Genomic DNA, 19,477 nt, shown 5'->3' on the forward strand with positions numbered 1-19,477 from the left:
CTGGAAAGGGGAAAGGGGGGTTATTTGGGGTGGAAGTAATTTCTCTGCCCAGAAGCGTTCAGAGACAAGGTGCGGGGGGGGAGCGAGCGACCTGTACTGAGCATTACAGCATTTCCCTTGCTTGGGAAATATCTATTATTCAGCAGTTTGACTCTGCCTTGTGTCCCTTCCTACCTCTTACCCCCACAGACAGGAACACGTGCACACACAGGTGTGGGTTCTTGGGGATAATGCAGTGCCTAGTCTTCAGGTGTCAGTCATAAAGCCTCAATTGTATCACACCTTGTAGCTCTCAGAGCACTTTAACCTATACTATTTCTTCAATCATGTCATAGGGTGTTTTATCCCCACATAAAAATGAGGAAACATAAACTAAGAAAGATGACTTGCTACAGGTCACTCAAATTGTGGCAGAGTGGAGCTCATGGTCATTTCATTTCAATAGAGTAGTCCGATGTTCACGGAGTCTGAAGTTGGTAAATAACTGAGTAAATACAGAATTTCTTTTTCAGACGAAATATTCATTCATTCACTCAGCCAATTCCAAGTTCTCTCTCTACCATGTCTCCCAAAGTGGACACTCTCAGATCCTATCAGTTATCACTCTCTACCGCTCTCACCCTACAGCTGGCCACTTCTCTTTCAGCCCAGATCCTGAACTAGAGATTCCCATGGTCTCCACCATGGTTCCCCTGCCCCACGCCTGGAGAACACCTTTCCACTCCTGTAAGGGAGCCCAGCATAACCCTGACCCACTGGTCCCAGCTGACTGAACCAACCTGGTCCAGTCGGATTCTCTCTCCCAGAGATTCGGATTTGGGACACAGAGTCTGAATCACATTGCACTGGGCGCTAAGTCTGTGGGGTCATGTCATGTTATTGAGAGAGAAAAATTAAAGCTTTGCTGAATACTTGTTTACCCAAAACAGGATGGAATAGGCATGTAAAAAGTAGCAGAAATGAGAGACCAGTCAAATCCAAAGAAGGAAGAGCAGAGACTCGCTGCCAGTATTTTTGCTATTTCTGTGCAGGCCCAGGTACAACTGAATTTCATCTGATACTCATGCACCTTCACCAAAATACTGCCCCTACAATTACTACCACGACTCTTCAACTACTAACCACCACCACCACCACCACCACCATCATCATCTCTCCTTCCAGACAGTTTCTGTGCATTTCCATGCCTGGCAACCAGTCTCTGCTAGCCCTGCTACCGCAGGCTCTCAGTTTTCTCCCTTTGTTCAGAGTAAATATCTTCACCAAAAATCTCTACCACTCCCGTCGAACATATCCTCCTACTGTGTTTTGCTGGCTTTTACAACCACTTGTAATAATCATAGGGCCTTCAAATCCCCGCAAAGTCTCTCTGAATTGTTTGGCATCCCCATAGAATTGTACTTTTTAGATCAGGATATATGTAACCTAGGGTTATGTGGTGACCTGCTGAGAGGTACATCACACATTTTTTTGGAAATTCCATTTTAGTCCAGAATCATTGGAGAAAAATAAGTAATTCGGATCAACATATTGAATGATGAAAAATGTGACAGTATAAAGTAATAGCATGCAAATTTACATGACATTTTTCAACATGGAATACTAAATTTTACAGAAATTTCCCCCTGTGATGAGATGCTAGTGAGTCTGCTTCCCCCTTGGCCCCCACCCCAGGGGAAAACATGTGAAAAGAATGCCACAGAAAACATCTTAAAGGCACTGACAATGTCTTAGAGCCATGCACAGACTCTCTCTCTCTCTCTCTCCGCTGCCCTCTCTCTGGCTCAGCCCCTCTCCCTATGTGCTTCCCTCTCTGTTCTGCCCTCTGGGAACCAGCATGGCCACATGATCTCCCTATCTCTGCTGGACAGAGAACCTTCGAGGTGTCAAGGCTGCACGTTGTTCTCCTCCTCTATTGTGTCACAGAGAAACAGAACAGGACTGGTTCTCAGCTAATGTCTCACAGCTCTATCCACTTTTACTGAAAACCTCCTCTTCCTTAATTCGTTTTAGTGGACAAAATGAAGCCTAAGAAGGGGCCCAGAGATCCCTCTAAAGGAATCCCTTTCCACCGTTCCCTGCTGAGGAAAGTGATCTTATGTATGTCCGTGAATCACCACATTCCACGCTGGTACCGGATTCCATGTCTGGACTAGGCATGAGCACCTAACTCAAAAACAGCGAGTCCTTATTTCGACCAGCCTCTTACAAAGTAGCTTGCTGTGTATCACAAGAAAACTTAGATTCTCTGAGCGTGAGACACAGAATTTGCAGCAGGATCAATAAGTAGCAAGAGCAAAATGTAAAGAGAGAGAATCAGAAATAAGAGCTGTAGCAAGACAATCTTAAACCTTCTCTCCCCACTCTGCCCACATCCTTCTGACAACCATGAGTGGACAAAAATAGACTTTAAAATGCAGGAAGCAGAGACATCCTTCCTTTTGTTTCCTCTCTTGCACTTCTTGTTTTCTGCCTCTCCATGACAAGCACACCACACCTAGAGAGAGGCCAGGCTGTCCCTGCCTCCGTCCCGCTTCCATGCTTAGACGGGCAAATAGATTCCCAGGGCCCTTCTTGCAGGCAAGTTATCAGCTAGTAATGGCATTCACCTTTCAGTAATGGTGGCCCAAGCCCTGCGACTTAAAACCATAAAGAGATGACCTTTCTCACAGAAGGAGAAGCCTGGAGCAGAGTAGTTGCTGGTGTGGCTTCAAGTACTCAAAAAATTCAGGGTGAGGGCTTTGCAATTCTCTTGGCTTTTCCCTCGTGGTCAGAGCTCCAACTGTAATATTCAAGTGCTGTCACAGAAAGAAGAAAAGGCAGCAAGGGTTTTCTAAAATATTCCATCCAGTAACTTCTTCCTGTGTTCCAAATGTCGCTCCTATCTACATGAAAGATGGGAAATGCAGTTTATTTTGAGATGGGAATACGGACTTGCCCAATAACGCAGGGGTTCCGTTGGTAATGCAGAGTGTAGGTAGTCGGCAATGTTCACCATGAACAGGGTGGCAGGTTGGACGTGTGGATCCTGCCTACGTCAACTGTGTGCTCCAATCCAACTTGCACTACACACAGCTCTGCCCTGGGACTCTTCAGGTGCCGGTCTAGCTTTTAATAAAGTCATACACACCCTACACCCCCATTCCACTGCTGCTATGTAATAGGAGTGACTGGCAGAGCCGGGTTTGGGAATTCCCGGAGCTCTTGGCTGTGTGCGGTCTAAAAGTGTTAACAACAGTCTTCAATTTCTAACGACAGTCTGAATCTCACTGTGGTAGAGCAGTCAAGTGAATGGCAATTAAGCCTTACTGCTAAGATGACATGGATTCTGAGTGGAGTGCCAGCGCCCGAGCCATGTTCCAGACTCAGGTGTGGCTCCTGCTGGGATCCTGGGAAATCCCTAATGCTCTTTTATCCCAGCGCCTCTCAAATGTTAGTGTGCATTGGAATCACTTGAATGGCTTGTCAGAACACAGATCACTGGGCTGCACCTTCAGAGATAAAGGTTCAATGGTTCTAAGTGAGGCCCAAGAATTTGCATCTCCCACACGTTCTCTGCTGATGCTGATCTCTCTGATCTGGTATCACTTACAGTAAACTTGCATTACTGGAGATCTCCCTAATGAATCTTTATTCCTTGCAGCCAAAAGAAGTTGCTTAATATACCCTCTGGGTTCAGACAGAAGCCCATAGGATCAGATCAAGGACAAGAGCTAATGAAAAACACCATATCCCTCAGAACCCTGTCTACACTCTGGTGGCTCCAGTTGTTACCGGGTCAAATTTCACCGCCTAATTCTTTCTTCCCTTAGGATGAGTGCTTTCCTGAATGGCTACACAGTAGGTTATGAGAGACTTTCAAGCTTCAATCTTCAGTGCACAAAATACACTTGAATTCCAGGAGTGACTTTATCTACATTTAAGCAGGGCATACATACTACATTCCTAAGAAAGCACAAGTGATCATATCACTGCCTTGGATTTAAAGCGAATGACCAAATAAATGAACAGAAATCTAGTTGTAGGCCATATACCATGGGGAGCAAAGAATGAATAATATATAATCTCTGCTTTTTAATAACTCAGTGTAATTGGGGATACACACTTATAAACCAATACATATTTTGGTCAATACGGTAAGCACTACAATAGTGGTATGGACAAATGGTGGTATGGAAGCAAAGAAGATACAGGAAATCTATGGGAGGGAATCAAAGAAGGCCTCAGCCCAGATCTACTTGAAGAAATTCTGAGGAATTTCATTTACACTTATATTTATACATTGCTAATAGCTATGTTAACCTCCTGGGTAGATAGACATTTTCTTTCAGTGATCTTAACCAAGCTTACAGAGATTTACCCTACCCCTTTCCCTGCCAGAATAGTCCTGTCCTAAGATACCAACACACCAGACTCGACTTTTCTATCTTTCCTGAGAATGGGATGATAGTTCATCCCTCCCACGACCTCTACCTCTACCCTGAAGTAGTTCACAAGGGCTCAACTGCCACCCCCAAAATAAACCCATTCAAATGGAACTCAGGTTGGAAAGAATGTTACCAGGCATTTTACCCAAATAAGGATATCCATTATATGTCACTCTACAGACTGGTAGCTAGACTTAGAGGAAAGAACACCAAACATGAAATCAGAATATCTGGAATTAGAAACCCAGCTTCTTTCTCACTTAGTACTTTAGTTATCCTGGCAGATAGTGAACTATTTCACCTTCCTGAAACTCCACTTTGTCAATAAAATGGAAGTAGCATTATGGTCTTCACAGGGTAACTGTGAGCTTAAAGGATACTCATCCTACTATAAAGTAGTAAGTGGAGACTACGATTTCAATTCCGTAAAATATGGGGCGACATTTTTCCAAGAGTAAGTAAATAGCTGGGCTGAGCCTGCACAGTAAGCAGGCCAGGAATTCCAGGTCTCACAGTGGTCTGGCGCCCTCTGGTGGGAGCTGTTAAATAATGATAGCCGATTCTGGGTCCCAAGCTGGTTTGAACTTCTGGGAAAATGGCAGTGATTGTAGGACTTTTCCAGTTTGTTGGGGCCCATTTTTTTTGTCCAATTATCTGGGGGCATTGGGGACATGGGGACTCATCCTCAGTCTCCACACTTCCTGAGAGTAGGTTACCCCTTGACCAACATCTCCCCATCACTCCCCCACCACACCCCTAATAACCACCATTCTCCTCTCTGCTTCTATGATTTCAACTCTTTCTAGATTCCATATATAAGTAGGATCTTGCAGTATTTTTCTTGCTGTGACTGGCTTCTTTCATTTAACATAATGTCTTCCAAGTTCATCCATATTGTTGCAAATGGCAGGATCTCTTTTTCAAGGCTGAATGATATATATGTATATACCACAATTTCTTTATGCATTCATCCACTGACAGACGCTTAGGTTGTTTCCATATCTCAGCTATTGGGAATAATACCGCAATGAACAAGGGAGCACAGATACCTCTTTGAGGTACCAGCTTCATTTCCATTGGCTATTTATCCAGAAGAGTGATTGCTAGATGATACAGTGGTCCTATAATTAACATTTATTGATCAGACGTCATGTGCCAAGCACAACACCAAGCATGCTATATGTGTCAATTAGGTAATCCTCCCAATCCTCTAAGGTAGGTGTTATTTTGATCATCATCTCCATTTCATATGAGATAAATACAGAAGATTCAATCCTTTGCCAAGGTCACACAGAGGGGAAGTGGCAGACCCAGGCCTCAACCTTAGAGGCCCTGGTTCCAGAGGCTCCGGGTTCCAGACGCTCTCAACACAGAGCACCCTTCCTCTAAGTGCTTTATGGAACTGTGAGTTCATTCACAGGAGCATACTGCTCAGAGCAGGACTGTGAAAAGTTAGCAAAAACGGCCAATGAGGCACAAGGCTGAGCAAGCAGAAGAGCAGAGGTGGAAAAGCTCCACTTCTTAGAGTAAATGTCACCATATGACGAATTACAAACCAACCATTCAACTTCTTCCCTTTCCCCATCATTCACTCCACAGAATGAGTGAGTGACTGGATGAAGCATGAAGGACAATAATAAAAGAACTGGAAAAGTTACAGCATTTGTAAGAGTGCAAAAGAAGCACCAGATCCGGTGGAAATGTTCTAAAACAACATCCGGTCTCTAAATGATCAGCTCTCCAAATGTCCATTGAGGAACTCACCTGAATTTTTATGGAGCTTGCAGAAGGGATCATAAAATCAGCTCATATTCCTTTAGAGATTGAGGGGAATTAGAGATGCCAGAAATACCAAGCACATCAAATATTTGGAAATGTTTAAAAGAGCCAGACTTCAAAATTACAGCCAAATATGTTAGGGTATGTTATGTGTTAGGATATAATGCCTTGGAATGTGAAAACCGTCATAGACAAAATCCACAGGGATGGTATAGACTAATAAATGTTTTATTTGTGGACATTTCATTCATTCAAAACATATTTCTTGGGTCCCTGCTACATGTCTTCATGAAGCTTGTATTTTTAATGGGGGAAACGTATAGGCAATGAATAACTGAACACAGGAATATAGAATAATCCAGGCCAGATCACCCCCTATCCTCTCTCTTCATGGCAGGTGCTGGCCTTGTTCAAGGTAATGCTCCTCTTGCCAGCACAGTGGTTGGCGTAACGATGCTGCTTGAATGAAATCTTAAGCAATGGCAATCTTAACTCATGTGTGATGCCAGGGGAGGAGCCATGCATTCATCCACATTAAAAACAAAGTCTATGATAAGAGTCATGCCTCAGAGGTGATAGAAGAAGGCATGCAAATGGAAAGAGGCACCATTTCAAACCTTAATTCATCAAGAAGATATGCTTTGCCTGCTGCCACTTCCCTTTAAACCCATAAGCAAATCCCACTCCCTTCTCCCAGGCAGGTCCAGATGGGCATGCAAAACCGGACTTGGAAAACTGAGATGCTGTCTTGTTTGCATCCCTGATGCTGTGCCAGGGCCCGCTGAGGAGGCTGCTGTATGGACACACCTAGGTTTATTAAAAGCTTCTGCATCACCCAAGAAAATGAACCATCATTCTTCTGCTCTTACAATGAGCCCTTGTGTACCAAGAGATATTCCAAAGCAACAATATCCCTCTTCTAGATTTGCGGTCAGAAATTTTTATGCATTCACTTTGGGATAAATCTAGGGCAAGAGCCTGATGCCTTGTGAAGGAGAGGTCCTGGCTTATGATGTACACTGACCCTTCCCTGCTGGGTGGTATGGTAAGCCTTAGATTAACCAAAGAAGAAGAGACAACATGTTGACTCTGACTCCTGTCATAACTGTGTCCTATGAAGTCAAGAGTGCATTTTTCTTCCTTTCGGCCCTGGAGTTTGCAGTGGGGATCCTGACCAATGCCTTCATTTTCTTGGTGAATTTTTGGGATGTGGTGAGGAGGCAGCCACTGAGCAACTGTGACCTCATCCTTCTGAGTCTCAGCCTCACCCGGCTTTTCCTGCATGGGCTGCTGTTTCTGGACGCCCTCGAGCTTATCTACTTCCAGCAGATGAAAGACCCACTGAGCCTGAGCTACCAGGTCATCATCATGCTCTGGATGATCACAAACCAAGCTGGGCTCTGGCTCACCACCTGTCTCAGTCTTCTCTACTGCTCCAAGATTGTCCGTTTCTCTCACACCATCCTGCTCTGCTTGGCAAGCTGGATCTCCAGGAAGGTCCCCCAGATGCTCCTGGGTGCCATGTTTTTCTCCTCCATCTGCACTCTCCTCTGTTTGGGGGACTTTTTTAGTAGACCTGACTTTGCATTCACAACTATGCTATTCATTAATAATACAGAGCCCAATTTGCAAATTGCAGAACTCAATTTCTATCATTCCTTCATCTTCTGCATCCTGGGGTCCATCCCTCCTTTCTTGCTTTTTCTGGTTTCTTCTGGGGTGCTGATTGTCTCTCTGGGGAGGCACATGAGGACAATGAAGGTCAAAACCAAGGACTCCTGTGACCCCAGCCTGGAGGCCCATATCAAAGCACTCAGATCACTCGTCTCCTTTTTCTGCCTCTATGTTGTGTCATTCTGTGCTGCCCTCATTTCAGTGCCTTTACTGATGTTGTGGCACAACAAGATTGGGGTAATGATCTGTGTAGGGATCCTAGCAGCTTGCCCCTCAATACATGCAGCAATCCTGATCTCAAGCAATGCCAAGCTGAGGAGAGCTGTGGAGACCACTTTACTCTGGGTTCAGAGCAGCCTAAAGGTAAGGGCAGACCACAAGGCAGATCCCAGGACTCCAGATCTATGTTGAGAGCTGACACAAAATGGGCTCTTCGCCCACATGCCTCTGATTGTTCATAAAGCCTTCAGAAACCTATTCCAGTTTCTTCTGTAAACATGAGAGTCTCTTCACTCAACGTCAATGAACTCACCCACAGTAGAATAAGACAATTAAAGCTCTATCTTGGCCTAGGAAAAATGGCATGCATGGGTTCTTCAAGTTTGTTTTGAAAAAGAATGAAATAGAGAGGTGAGGTACTCAGTGTAAATGCTTTGTATACTATAGTTTATTCGTGCTTGGTATGAACCAACCCATGAGAAATCACCTCTTATGAAATACTATCTAAACCCCAGATAACAGGAGTGGCTTTTCTATGACTGCTAAACCTGTTTCTTAAAACAGGCGCTAGCTTAATATTAGGAAACATTCACTATTATGGCAATTACATAACACTCTTCAAACTCCACAATTCTCGTAGAAACATAAGATATGAAAAGACAGACTCTAAAGTTCAAGTGTCGTCACTTCAGCTTCAAGAAGTACTACATTAGAACTCCTACACAAACCAGAGAATAGGGGTCATTTTGTCTGAAAATACGAGGATTCAGAAGTGTACACTCAATCTGCTTTATAGGAGCAGGAAAGGGGAGCTATTTGCTCAGTGGGTGCCCAGGATACCAGCGCTGGTGTGTGCCTTCTGGCTCCGCTCTGTTTGCCCCTGACCACAGTGCTTTGCCTGTACCAAGCATCAGAAACTGCCACAACAGCCTCACTGAGAGGCACGTTTGTAGAGATTTGGCATTCTCTGCCTGCCAGGAAGGCTTTCCTCAAATCAGATCCTACAAGACTCAGGAGAGAAAAAGATATACGAGACATATAAATCTTGACAGGCTTCGAAAGCATGGCAGGTCACGCACTGAGGCTCATAGCTCTGTCAGCTGTGGGAAATGCTGAGCAATGGCTTCCTCCTCTCCGGCACCCAATTCCTCCAGCCGTCCAAAACCAACTAACCTTTTGTCACTTCTACTGGCTACACAATTTATAACTTCATCTGGTTTCCTTTCTTTGGTGGACACCAAAGTTGTCCTGGGATTCCCTCCAAGGCAGGGGTCCCCACTCTTGGCTGCACATTAAAATCGCCTGGGTAGCTTTTAAAAATCTCAATGTCCAGGCCACGTACCAGGTCAATTCCATCAGATCTCTAGAGGTAGAACCCAGGAATCATTTTAAAGCTCCCCAGGTGATTCCAGGGTATAGCCAGTGTTGAGAGACACTGTTCCAGATGCCCTTTCTCTTGAGCTGGATGATGTGAGACCCTCCTGTAGAACTGTATTGTGGCCTTTCTTAAAAAAATATTTATTTATGGGGTGCCTGGGTGGCATAGCGGTTAAGCGTCTGCCTTTGGCTCAGGGCGTGATCCCGACGTTATGGCATCGAGCCCCACATCAGGCTCCTCCGCTAAGAGCCTGCTTCTTCCTCTCCCACTCCCCCTGCTTGTGTTCCCTCTCTCGCCGGCTGTCTCTATCTCTGTCAAATAAATAAATAAAATCTTTTAAAATTTTTATTTATTTATTTATTCATTTATTTATTTATTTGAGAGGAAGAGAGACAGAGCTTGCATGAGCAGGAGGAGGGGAAAAGGGGGAGGGAGTGGGACAAGCCAACTCCACACTGAATGAGGAGCCCAACATGCGGGTCAATCTCATGACCCTGAGATCATGACCTGAGCCAAAACCAAGAAGCTTAACCAGTGATGCCCTGTATTGTGCCCTTTTAACTCCACTTTCCCCTGGAGTACTTGGAGGAATATGAGAATGAAGAAAATAGTAGAGAACATCCCTTCTTATTTGGCTTTCTTTCTTTTTGTAGAAATTCTCTCTGAATCGGTCTCCATTACCTCTTACTCCTCTCCATGGCTTTAACATTATATTTTGATACAATTTCAAATTTATAGAAAAGTTGCAAGAATTCCCATACACCCTTTACCCACATTCACTCATTATTTATTTTTTGCCCCATTTCTCTCTTCACTCTCCCACACAGATACCTGTAGTTCCAATCCAATAATTCATGGTTCACTTCAGTTTTCCTTTTTACACACTTTTAACTCCCTTCTCTAACCATGAGAAGTATATTTCACTTATGCTTAATATATTTGCTCATTTGCTTATGCCTAGAATACAGAGAATATGGTTTTGAAATTACTATCCTATAGCACAGCAAAAGGCAAAATGACTAACTAGAATTTAATATTTGTTTATAGCATTTTTTCATGTTTAGGTAAAATTTACATACAGCAAAATGCAGAGACGCTAAATGTACAACAGTGTACAATGTGAAGTTTGATAAACATGTACGTGCATGGAATGAACACCCCAAATAAGACATACAATGTTCATCAGCACAGAAAGATCAGTATTCTCTTCCGGTCAATCCCCATCCACTATGGGCAACCACTATACTAATTTCTTCCCATAGATTAGTTTTGCCTGTTCTTGTATAAATCCTATAAATACTCCTTTGTTTCTGCTACTTTTGCTCAACACAATGTTTTTGAGAGTCATCCTTAATAGTATGCGAGTCACAGCTTCTTTCTCCACACTCACTACTGATGAACACTTGCATTGGTCACAGTTTGGGACTATTATGAATAAAGTTTTTTTAAGATTTATTTATTTATTTTAGAGAGAGAAAGAGAACATGAGTGGGGGAAGGGGCAGAGAGAGACAGAAAGAAAGAGGGAATCTCCAGCAGATTCCTGGCTGAGAGCGAAGCCCGTCATAGGACTCGAGCCTATGATCCTGAGATCTTGACCCAGGCTGAAACCCAGGGTCAGATGCCTAACCAACTGAGCCACCCAGCCACCCCATGAATAAAGTTTTTATCAATGGTCTTAAATCCATCTTTTCATTTCTCTTAGATAAATACCTAGGAGTGGAATTACTGGGTCATTAAGTTGATGTACACTTAACTTCATAAGAAAACTGCAAAGGGCTTTTCCAATGCTATGCTCCCATCAACAATGTAAGAGTTTTTCCATATTCTCACCAGCATTTGGTATCACCAGTCTTTGGAAATTTTGGCCATTCTAGTGGGGTGAATGGTGTCTCACTGTGGTTTTAACTTGCATTTCCCTGATAACTAACGATATGGGCAACCTTTCATGTGCTTCTTGGACATTTGTATAATTTCTATTGTAAAGTGACTTTGATTTGTTTGATCTTTTAAAAAATTTTTATTATTTAAGTATAGTTGATGCCCTTTTTATACTGAGTTGTGGTTTGTTAAATTAATTTGTAGGAGTTTGGTAGCATCTGTGTGTGTGTGTGTGTGTAACGATATATATATATATATAGTTCTTGTTTTTCTGTATACAAGTCCTTTGTCTGATACATGTATTGGGACTATTTTAACCCAGACTATGGTTTGCCTTTCATTTTCTTAATTTTCTTTTGATGATCAGAAGTTCTGAATTCTGAAAAAATCAAATTTATCATATTTTTTCCTTTAATACTTAGTGCTTGTTGTGTCCTCTATAAGAAATATGTGTCTGCCTCTAAAATGTAAAATTGGTCTACTATGATTTCTTCTAGACTTTCACTTTTATATTTAGAGCTATAACTCATCTTGAATTAATTTTTGTATCTAATGCTAAGCAGGGTTGAACTTTATTTTTTCCATATGTCTATTCAGGAACTCCACTATTTGTTGAAGCCTTCCCTTCCTTCACTGAATTAACATCTTTGTCAAAAAATACAGGATTATATATTCATGGATCTCTCTCTGGTTTTGTAGTCCCTACACTGTATTCCATTGATCTATCCATCTACCCTTTCACCAAAACCTCACTTCTTTAACACTATAGATTAATAGTAAATTCTGAAACCAGATATTGTGATTCTTTCGAGTTTACTTTTCTTTTGCAAAATTGTTTTAGCTAATCTAAAACAACACATTTTGGGATTGTTCATTTATTTCCAAAGATGAAAAAGAAAAGCCTGTTGGAATTCTAATTCTGTTAAATCTAGACATCAATTTGGGGGAGAACTGGCTCTTAAAAATACCGTCTGATAATCTATGAATATGATATATCTCTTCATTTATTTAAGTCTTTACTTTATCTCAGCAATATTTTATAGCTTTTAGTACAGAGATCTTGCATATCTGTTGATACAATTATCCCTAAGTAATTAATATTTTATAATCTTGTCACATACAGAATTTTTTAAAGTTTCATTTTTCAATTATTCGCTGCTAGTATATAAAAATATAATTGATTCTTGTATACCAACCATGTATCTTGAGACTTTCCTTAATTAATTTATTAGTTCTAGTAGTTGTAGATTCTTTGAAATTTTATACTTAAACAATCATGTCATGAGCAAATAGAGACAATTTTACTTCTTCCTTACCAATCTTTATGCCCTTTATATTATTTATGACCTTCATTATATTATTTATTACCTTACTTCATTGGCTGAGATCTTTACTACAATACTGATTAGTAGTAATGTGAATATACAAACTTGCCTTATTATTGATCTTAGGGAAGAAAGATTCAGTATTTTTGTCATTAAATACAATTTTAGCTACAGATCTCTTATAGATCTGCTTTATTAACTTAAGAAAGGCTGTTTTTATTCCTAGTGTAATAAAATTTTTATTATCAGTGGGGGTTGAATTTTATCAGAAGCTTTCTCTATATTTATTGAGATGATTGTATAATTTTTCTCCTCTATTTTGTTAACATAAGGATGTACATTGAAAATTTTTAAATGTTAAATCAATCTTATATTCCTGGGATAAGCCCTCACTTACTCATGATGTATTATTATTTTATATGTTGCTCTATTTGATATCCTAATATATTGCTAAGAATTTTTGCATCTATGTTCATGAAGAATATTAACCTCTCTATATATTTTTAATACCTTTTTCAAATTTGGTATCAGTGTTATTCTGACATAACACAAGTTGGGAAATGTTTCCTCCATCTTAATTTTATTTAAGACTTTGTATAAAATTGGTATTATCTTTCCCTAAATATCTGATAGCATTAATCAGAAATCTTACGGACTGAAATTTCCTATTCAGGGAGGTTTTCCAAATTATTATAATTACAATTTATTTAGTAGATATAGTATCCATGATTCACTGTTTGTGTATAACACCCAGTGCTCCATGTAATACATGCCCTCCTTAATACCCATCATCGGGCTAACCCATCTCCCTACCCCCTCCCCTCTAAAACCGCCAGTTTGTTTCCTCATGGTTCATCTCCCCCTCTGTTTCCCCCCCTTCATTTTTCCCTTCCTTCTCCTAATGTCCTCCCTGCTATTTCTTATAGGTTTAATCTCTCAAAGAAACCTGATTTAGCCTCTTAAGGCAGAGAATTGATCATTGATTTTAAATCTCCTTTTTCAGCTCTAACACAAATATTTAAAGTTTTAAGCTTTCTGCTAATCATGTTTTTGCCATATCTCACAAACTTCAATATATTGCATTCCCTCCCAGATTTATTGATATAACTGACATATAACATTTGTAATATTAAGGTGTACAATATGATGACTTGATACACATACATATTGCAAAATGTTTACTGAAATAAAGTTTGTTAAGACATCCTTTGTCTCACATAATTACCATTTTGTTGCTGCTCCTGGTTATGGTGAAAATATTCAATCTTTACTGTTATAGAAACTTTCAAGTATACCATATAGCATTGTTAACTATAGTCACCATGTTGTACATTAGATCCCCAGAACTCATGTATCTCTTAACTGAGAGTCTGTAGCCTTTGACCAACATCTTTCCCATTCCCCTCCCCCCAACCCAGCTCCTGGCAACCACCATTATCCTCTGTTTCAATGAGTCCAATTATTTTAGATCTTAAAAAGAAGTGAGATCATACAGTATTTGTCTTTGTCTGACTCATTTTACTTTGTATAATGCCCTCAAGATCCATCCATATTGTCACAAATTGCAAGGTTTCCTTTTCTTAAGGCTGAATAATACATATTACATTTTCTTTGTCCATTCATCCATTGATAGACAATTAGGTTGTTTCCATGTCTTGGTCACTGTGAATAATGTCACAATAAACATGGGAGTTTAGATATCTCTTCGATATCCTGTTTTCTTTAGACATATACCCAGAAGTGGGATTGCTAGATCATATGATAGTTCTACTTTTAACTTTTTGAGGAGCCCCCATACTGTTTTCTGCAGTGGCTGTACCAATTTACATTGCCAGCAGTGCACAAAGGTTCATCTTCACCAGTATTTGTTAGCTCTTGTCTTTTTGATAGTAGCTACCCTAACAGGTGTGAAATAGTATTTCACTGTGGTTTTGATTTGCATTTACTGATGATTAGTGATACAGAGCACATTTTCATGTACTTGTTAGCTATTTGTATGTCTTCTATGGAAAAATGTCTATTCAAGTCCTCCTGCCCATTTTTAATCAGGTTGTTTATTCTTTTGCTTTAGAGTTGTATGAGCTCCTTTTTCATATTTTGGATATTGATTCCTTATCATACATATAGTTTACAAATATCTTGTCCCAGATTCAAGAGTTGAGACTTGTTCATATTAATGGTTATAAAAGAAACTTAAATAGGGAAGTGATATGATTACAGCAGTAATTTTATACAGATTTGTCTAATATTGGTTTGAAGAGGAGGAGGAAAAGGGTTTAAACCATTTAAACTTCAACTGCAATGAAAGATTTGGACTAGGATGGGGTAGTGGGAATGGAGAAGATGGAATAAATAAGAGAGGTCTGAAAATCACCAACCAGCATCTTGATGGGGGGTTGACAGAAAAGGAAGAATCAATGAGATTTCCAGTGTGTGAGTGTGTTGTAATATGATGTAATAACTAACAAAAATAAAGAAGTTGAGAAGAGAAGTAGGGTTGAATTTGAGGAAAATGGTTTGGAACTTCCCGCAACTGGGTTAGTATCAGGTTATCTATTTGGAAAACACCAGCATGTTTTTGGAAATGAGGAACTGAAATTCAGATTAGAAGACAGAAACAATAGACTTGTGGTCATCAAAAGAGAAGCTATCCTGAAAAATGTAAATCTTCAATTGGGTCATAAAGGTAGAGAAAAAAATATTGGCAAGTTTGGAAGCCATAAAGTTATGGGAGGGGCTAGCTGATAAGAGGTAGTGAGGATGTTTGGAATGGACCATATGATTGTTTATTGCTTTCCTAGCACCTTCTTTCCCCTCTCCACCTAGAAATAACTACTCCTCATGTTCTAACTAAGATGTGTACCAGAATCTTTCCCCTGATCACATCTGATGAATTTATTCCAAGCCCATCAAAGTCTACCATTTGGACTTTTCTAACTTGATCCAAGAAAAATTTGTAAGACATGAAACCCAGCAGCTTCTCATGGCTAATTTCCTGCCATATTTCCTCCCACAAGCAGAAATGAGCAGCAACAGAGGTGGATATGGCAAAACCTAGTTTTATTTGATTCCTAATGGACTTCTAGTCCAGCTACATCCTTGTCCTGTTTTGGTATCATTGTAAAATTCTTTATCATATCCTATGAGCCAACATATACTATTTTTGCCTAAATGTGTTTGGATTGAAGTTCTTACACTTACAACCAAAAGATCTATGATGCAATGAGTGGTACAAAATCTATAAATGGAACCAGTAAGTCCATGAGTAGACACAGACAGAAGGTATAACCATTTCAGTTAGCTGTGGACCAGGAAGGAAAAAAGCATTATTCTTAGAATGTCCCAGCTCAGGCTCAGTGGGAAATCTAAATAACAGAGGATTAACTTCAGTAATCTAAAAACAGATAAACAGTCACAGGAGATCCAGAGAGTGGGTTATTGTTAGGGCCTCTTTCATAATACATTTTATTCTACTTCATCTATTTTGTTTACAAAGCATATTTAATTTAACATGTTTGTGATTAAGCTTAAATAAACTTTAAAAAATTTATTTAATGGTGCTACTCACAAAATATTGCCTGAGAAGGTGTTATGTTTTTAAAGGGGTGAGAGGAAGAGGAGATGATGGTATAGGAGTCAACCCTAAGGTCTCTGTACAAAGGAGGCCCTAAATATGCACAACTACTTCTGTAAGTACGTGGTGGAAATGCCCCAAATCTCTCTCACCCCAGATAATTTCTCCTCCTAATCATTCAGCAAATTTTCTGTGTATAGTTGAGGGGTATCCACGCCAAAAGTGGAGGTTGGGGAAACTGAAAAAGAACTAGTGATAATAAACTATGTACATCCCCATTTTGCTGAGGACTAGCATCTGCCAAGTGCGGACACAATTCAAGTCCTCTGGCGCCTTCCAGTTTGACCACAAAGGCAGTGGAAAACTTCCTAAGTGAAAGCATGCACACGCATGCCCACATCCCAAATGAAGCATAAGCAACCTAACCACCCATCTATGAACGAAGGATTTGCACATTCATCCGGAACATTCCAACCTCAAACTGATTATTGAAATGATTAGTAGGATCCCTAGGGGAGGTGTCATTTGAGAGCCTATGAAGCTTGCTTAAACACTCGATGGAACTCAGAAGTTGTTTATACACAGTTTAGTTTGGTGTAAATCTGGGTTTTTCCACTGCACTATCTCGTATCTTTCGTTTTCCATTTGGATCTTTGAGTGATGACTTTGAATATCAGGTAGAGATGCTTTTTCTCACCACTCTTGGTTTCTAGGATACAAACTTTCAGAGAGACAATTCATAGTGTAGTCCGGGAATGGTGTAGTCAGTGGTTAATTAAGCATGGGGGTTCTAGAGTCATAATGCCTGATAGTTTCAAATCTCAGCTACAACACTGACTAAATTTGAAACACCAAAACATCTATTAATAGGTGAGTGGATGAATAAGTTGTGACATATGCACGCAATTTTATACTACACAGCAGTGAAATTGTACGTGGATGAATTCACAAATTGTCAAATGAGAAAAGCATGTTTTAGGACAATTCATACAGTAAGATCCCATCTATGTAGGCCTTAAATACCTAGAAAATACCACAACGTATTCAACATATTATATAGAGTTAAATAAATGTGTAATAAATTATGAAAAAATATGCAAGAATTATAAACATCAAATTCAGGAGAGAGGTTACTGGTGGTAGAAGAGAAGTGGAATGCTCTTGGTGAGTATACAAACGGAGTTTCAGTTATGTTTTGATGTTTCATTTCTGCAATAAGGAGATGGGCATTTATTATATTATTCTTTATTCTTTTTTGTACATCTGAAATATTACATGATACATTTTTTAAAAGATTGCATCAAAGACTCAGCCCTGGTTTTGTTGACATTACACACCATTGAAGCACTTGGGATACTTCTTTGCTAGGACATTCATGTGTAGATACACAATTGTATAAATCAGATTCACTCTTTCTACAAAAAGTCTGATTTTGGAAAACTTATTTCACACTAAATATTCTAGCCTATTTTCTATTGCCAAAATTTTTCAGAAGTATAACAGATGACATGGAATAAATTTCTAAAGTTATAAAAATTACTTTCCAACATATGTTCTCTGATTTCAAAATTGTTTGGCAAACATTCTATTCATATTTTTAAAAATCTATACTTGAAAACAACTACTTTCCATTATGAAGCAGAATGCAATTAAATATTCTTCTAGTTAAAATCTCAATGCACGATATTACATCTCAATGCACAATATTAATCTAAAATTATAATCTGCAGAAGAAAAAGTATTAGGTTTCTAGTTCCAATCAAAAACATTATAAAATTATGAAAATATAATCTAACAACTAAACATTTCTAATTTTCAATTTGTATTTTTTTCAGTTAATTTAAAATATTGTCTCCATATCATACGTTCATGTTTTATGTTCAGTTTAGTACAAAAGCTTTTTTTTTCAGTGCCACAGATAAATATAGCTATTACTTGGAATTATTATTTATACATTTGTTTTTATCAGCTGCAATTATGAAATATCACATATAGAGAACAAACTGAGGGTGATGGAGGGAAGTGGGTGGCAGGATTGGCTAAATGGGTGATAGACATTAAGGAGGGCACTTGTTGGGATGAGCACTGGGTGTTATATGGAAGTGTTGAATCACTAAATTCTACTCCTGAAACCAATACTACACTATATATTAACTAACTTGAATTTAAATTTAAAAAAAAACTCTAATACTCTAAACCACATTTAGCCTTTTGAACATGTACAGTTAGATGATGTTTGGTAGCAGTTGAATGACTCTGAAAATAAAATAAATTGCTCATAGCAGCTTAAAGATAAAATAATTAAATAAAATATCATAGATTCTTTCATTCTTCTCTAGCAAATCCTCTGCCATCTTCAATATTTTGAACACCACAGTATTTCTAGCTATAATGTAGTCATGAGTGTTTGATTCTGCTGAAGTCATATAAATTACCCTTCACTCCACAGACAATCTTTCAGAAATGCATTGTAAAAGATTTTATGGCCACTTTTGAACAAAAACATCACCTATTTTATTTGCATTCAGAAATTAATCCTATGGAAATTCTAGTTCTTTCTTTCAGGTAATTAAATTTTCATCAGCTAACTTTTCTATATAGCAATTGTTCTAATTTGTTTTGTAATAGCATCTTACATTTTATTTTTTGGCAAAGACATATTTTAAATTTTCAATGCATAAAATATCACTTACTTTTCACATAGAAATGAACTCTCTCCCATTTTTCTGGAAGCATATGCCCTCATTCTGTTTTCCCTCTTTCAGTAGAGGCCTGACTTTAAACTCTTGCTCTACTCTAAGAAAAAACAAACAAACAAACAGACAACATCTTTGCAAGCATGGCAATAGCTAAACTGGATTCCTTCCACTGAGGTGTCAGGGGAAACAGACCTGGTGAGTCCTGACTCCTGCTCTAGCCTCCAGCCCACTGCTCCCTGTGGGAATGTGTTTTCAGCTGAGTTAGAAGTTCTAGATACTTTGACATCTGCTGAAAGCTCCAAAATTTCAAAATGTTGACTGAAATTTCTTAAAACACTGAACACATCAGAGAAAACATAGCTGCATGCTAAATGCAATCTGTGGACCACCCGTCCACAACCTCGGCTTCCACTCTGCGACCTCTCTCTAATGGGGTGTGACGACAGTGTTTTTCTGTTTGGGCACTCAGGCACAAGAGACGAGGAACTGGAGAACCATGAGAGAAGCTCTTAAGAAGGTCAA

The 19,477-nt window shown here is 39.5% G+C and overlaps 1 protein-coding gene across 1 annotated transcript; it reads left to right on the plus strand.

Annotated features, from left to right (window-relative positions):
- The first annotated feature begins 7,286 nt into the window (after positions 1-7,286).
- TAS2R38 (taste 2 receptor member 38) lies at positions 7,287-8,291 on the plus strand. The gene has a single exon (XM_045792471.2). The coding sequence runs from the start codon at positions 7,287-7,289 to the stop codon at positions 8,289-8,291; it is 1,005 nt and encodes a 334-aa protein (XP_045648427.2).
- The last annotated feature ends 11,186 nt before the right edge of the window (positions 8,292-19,477 follow it).

The sequence above is a fragment of the Ursus americanus genome, chromosome 3, assembly GCF_024610735.1.
Source record: "Ursus americanus isolate L20-20 chromosome 3, mUrsAme1.1.p, whole genome shotgun sequence".
Taxonomy (NCBI): domain Eukaryota; kingdom Metazoa; phylum Chordata; class Mammalia; order Carnivora; family Ursidae; genus Ursus; species Ursus americanus.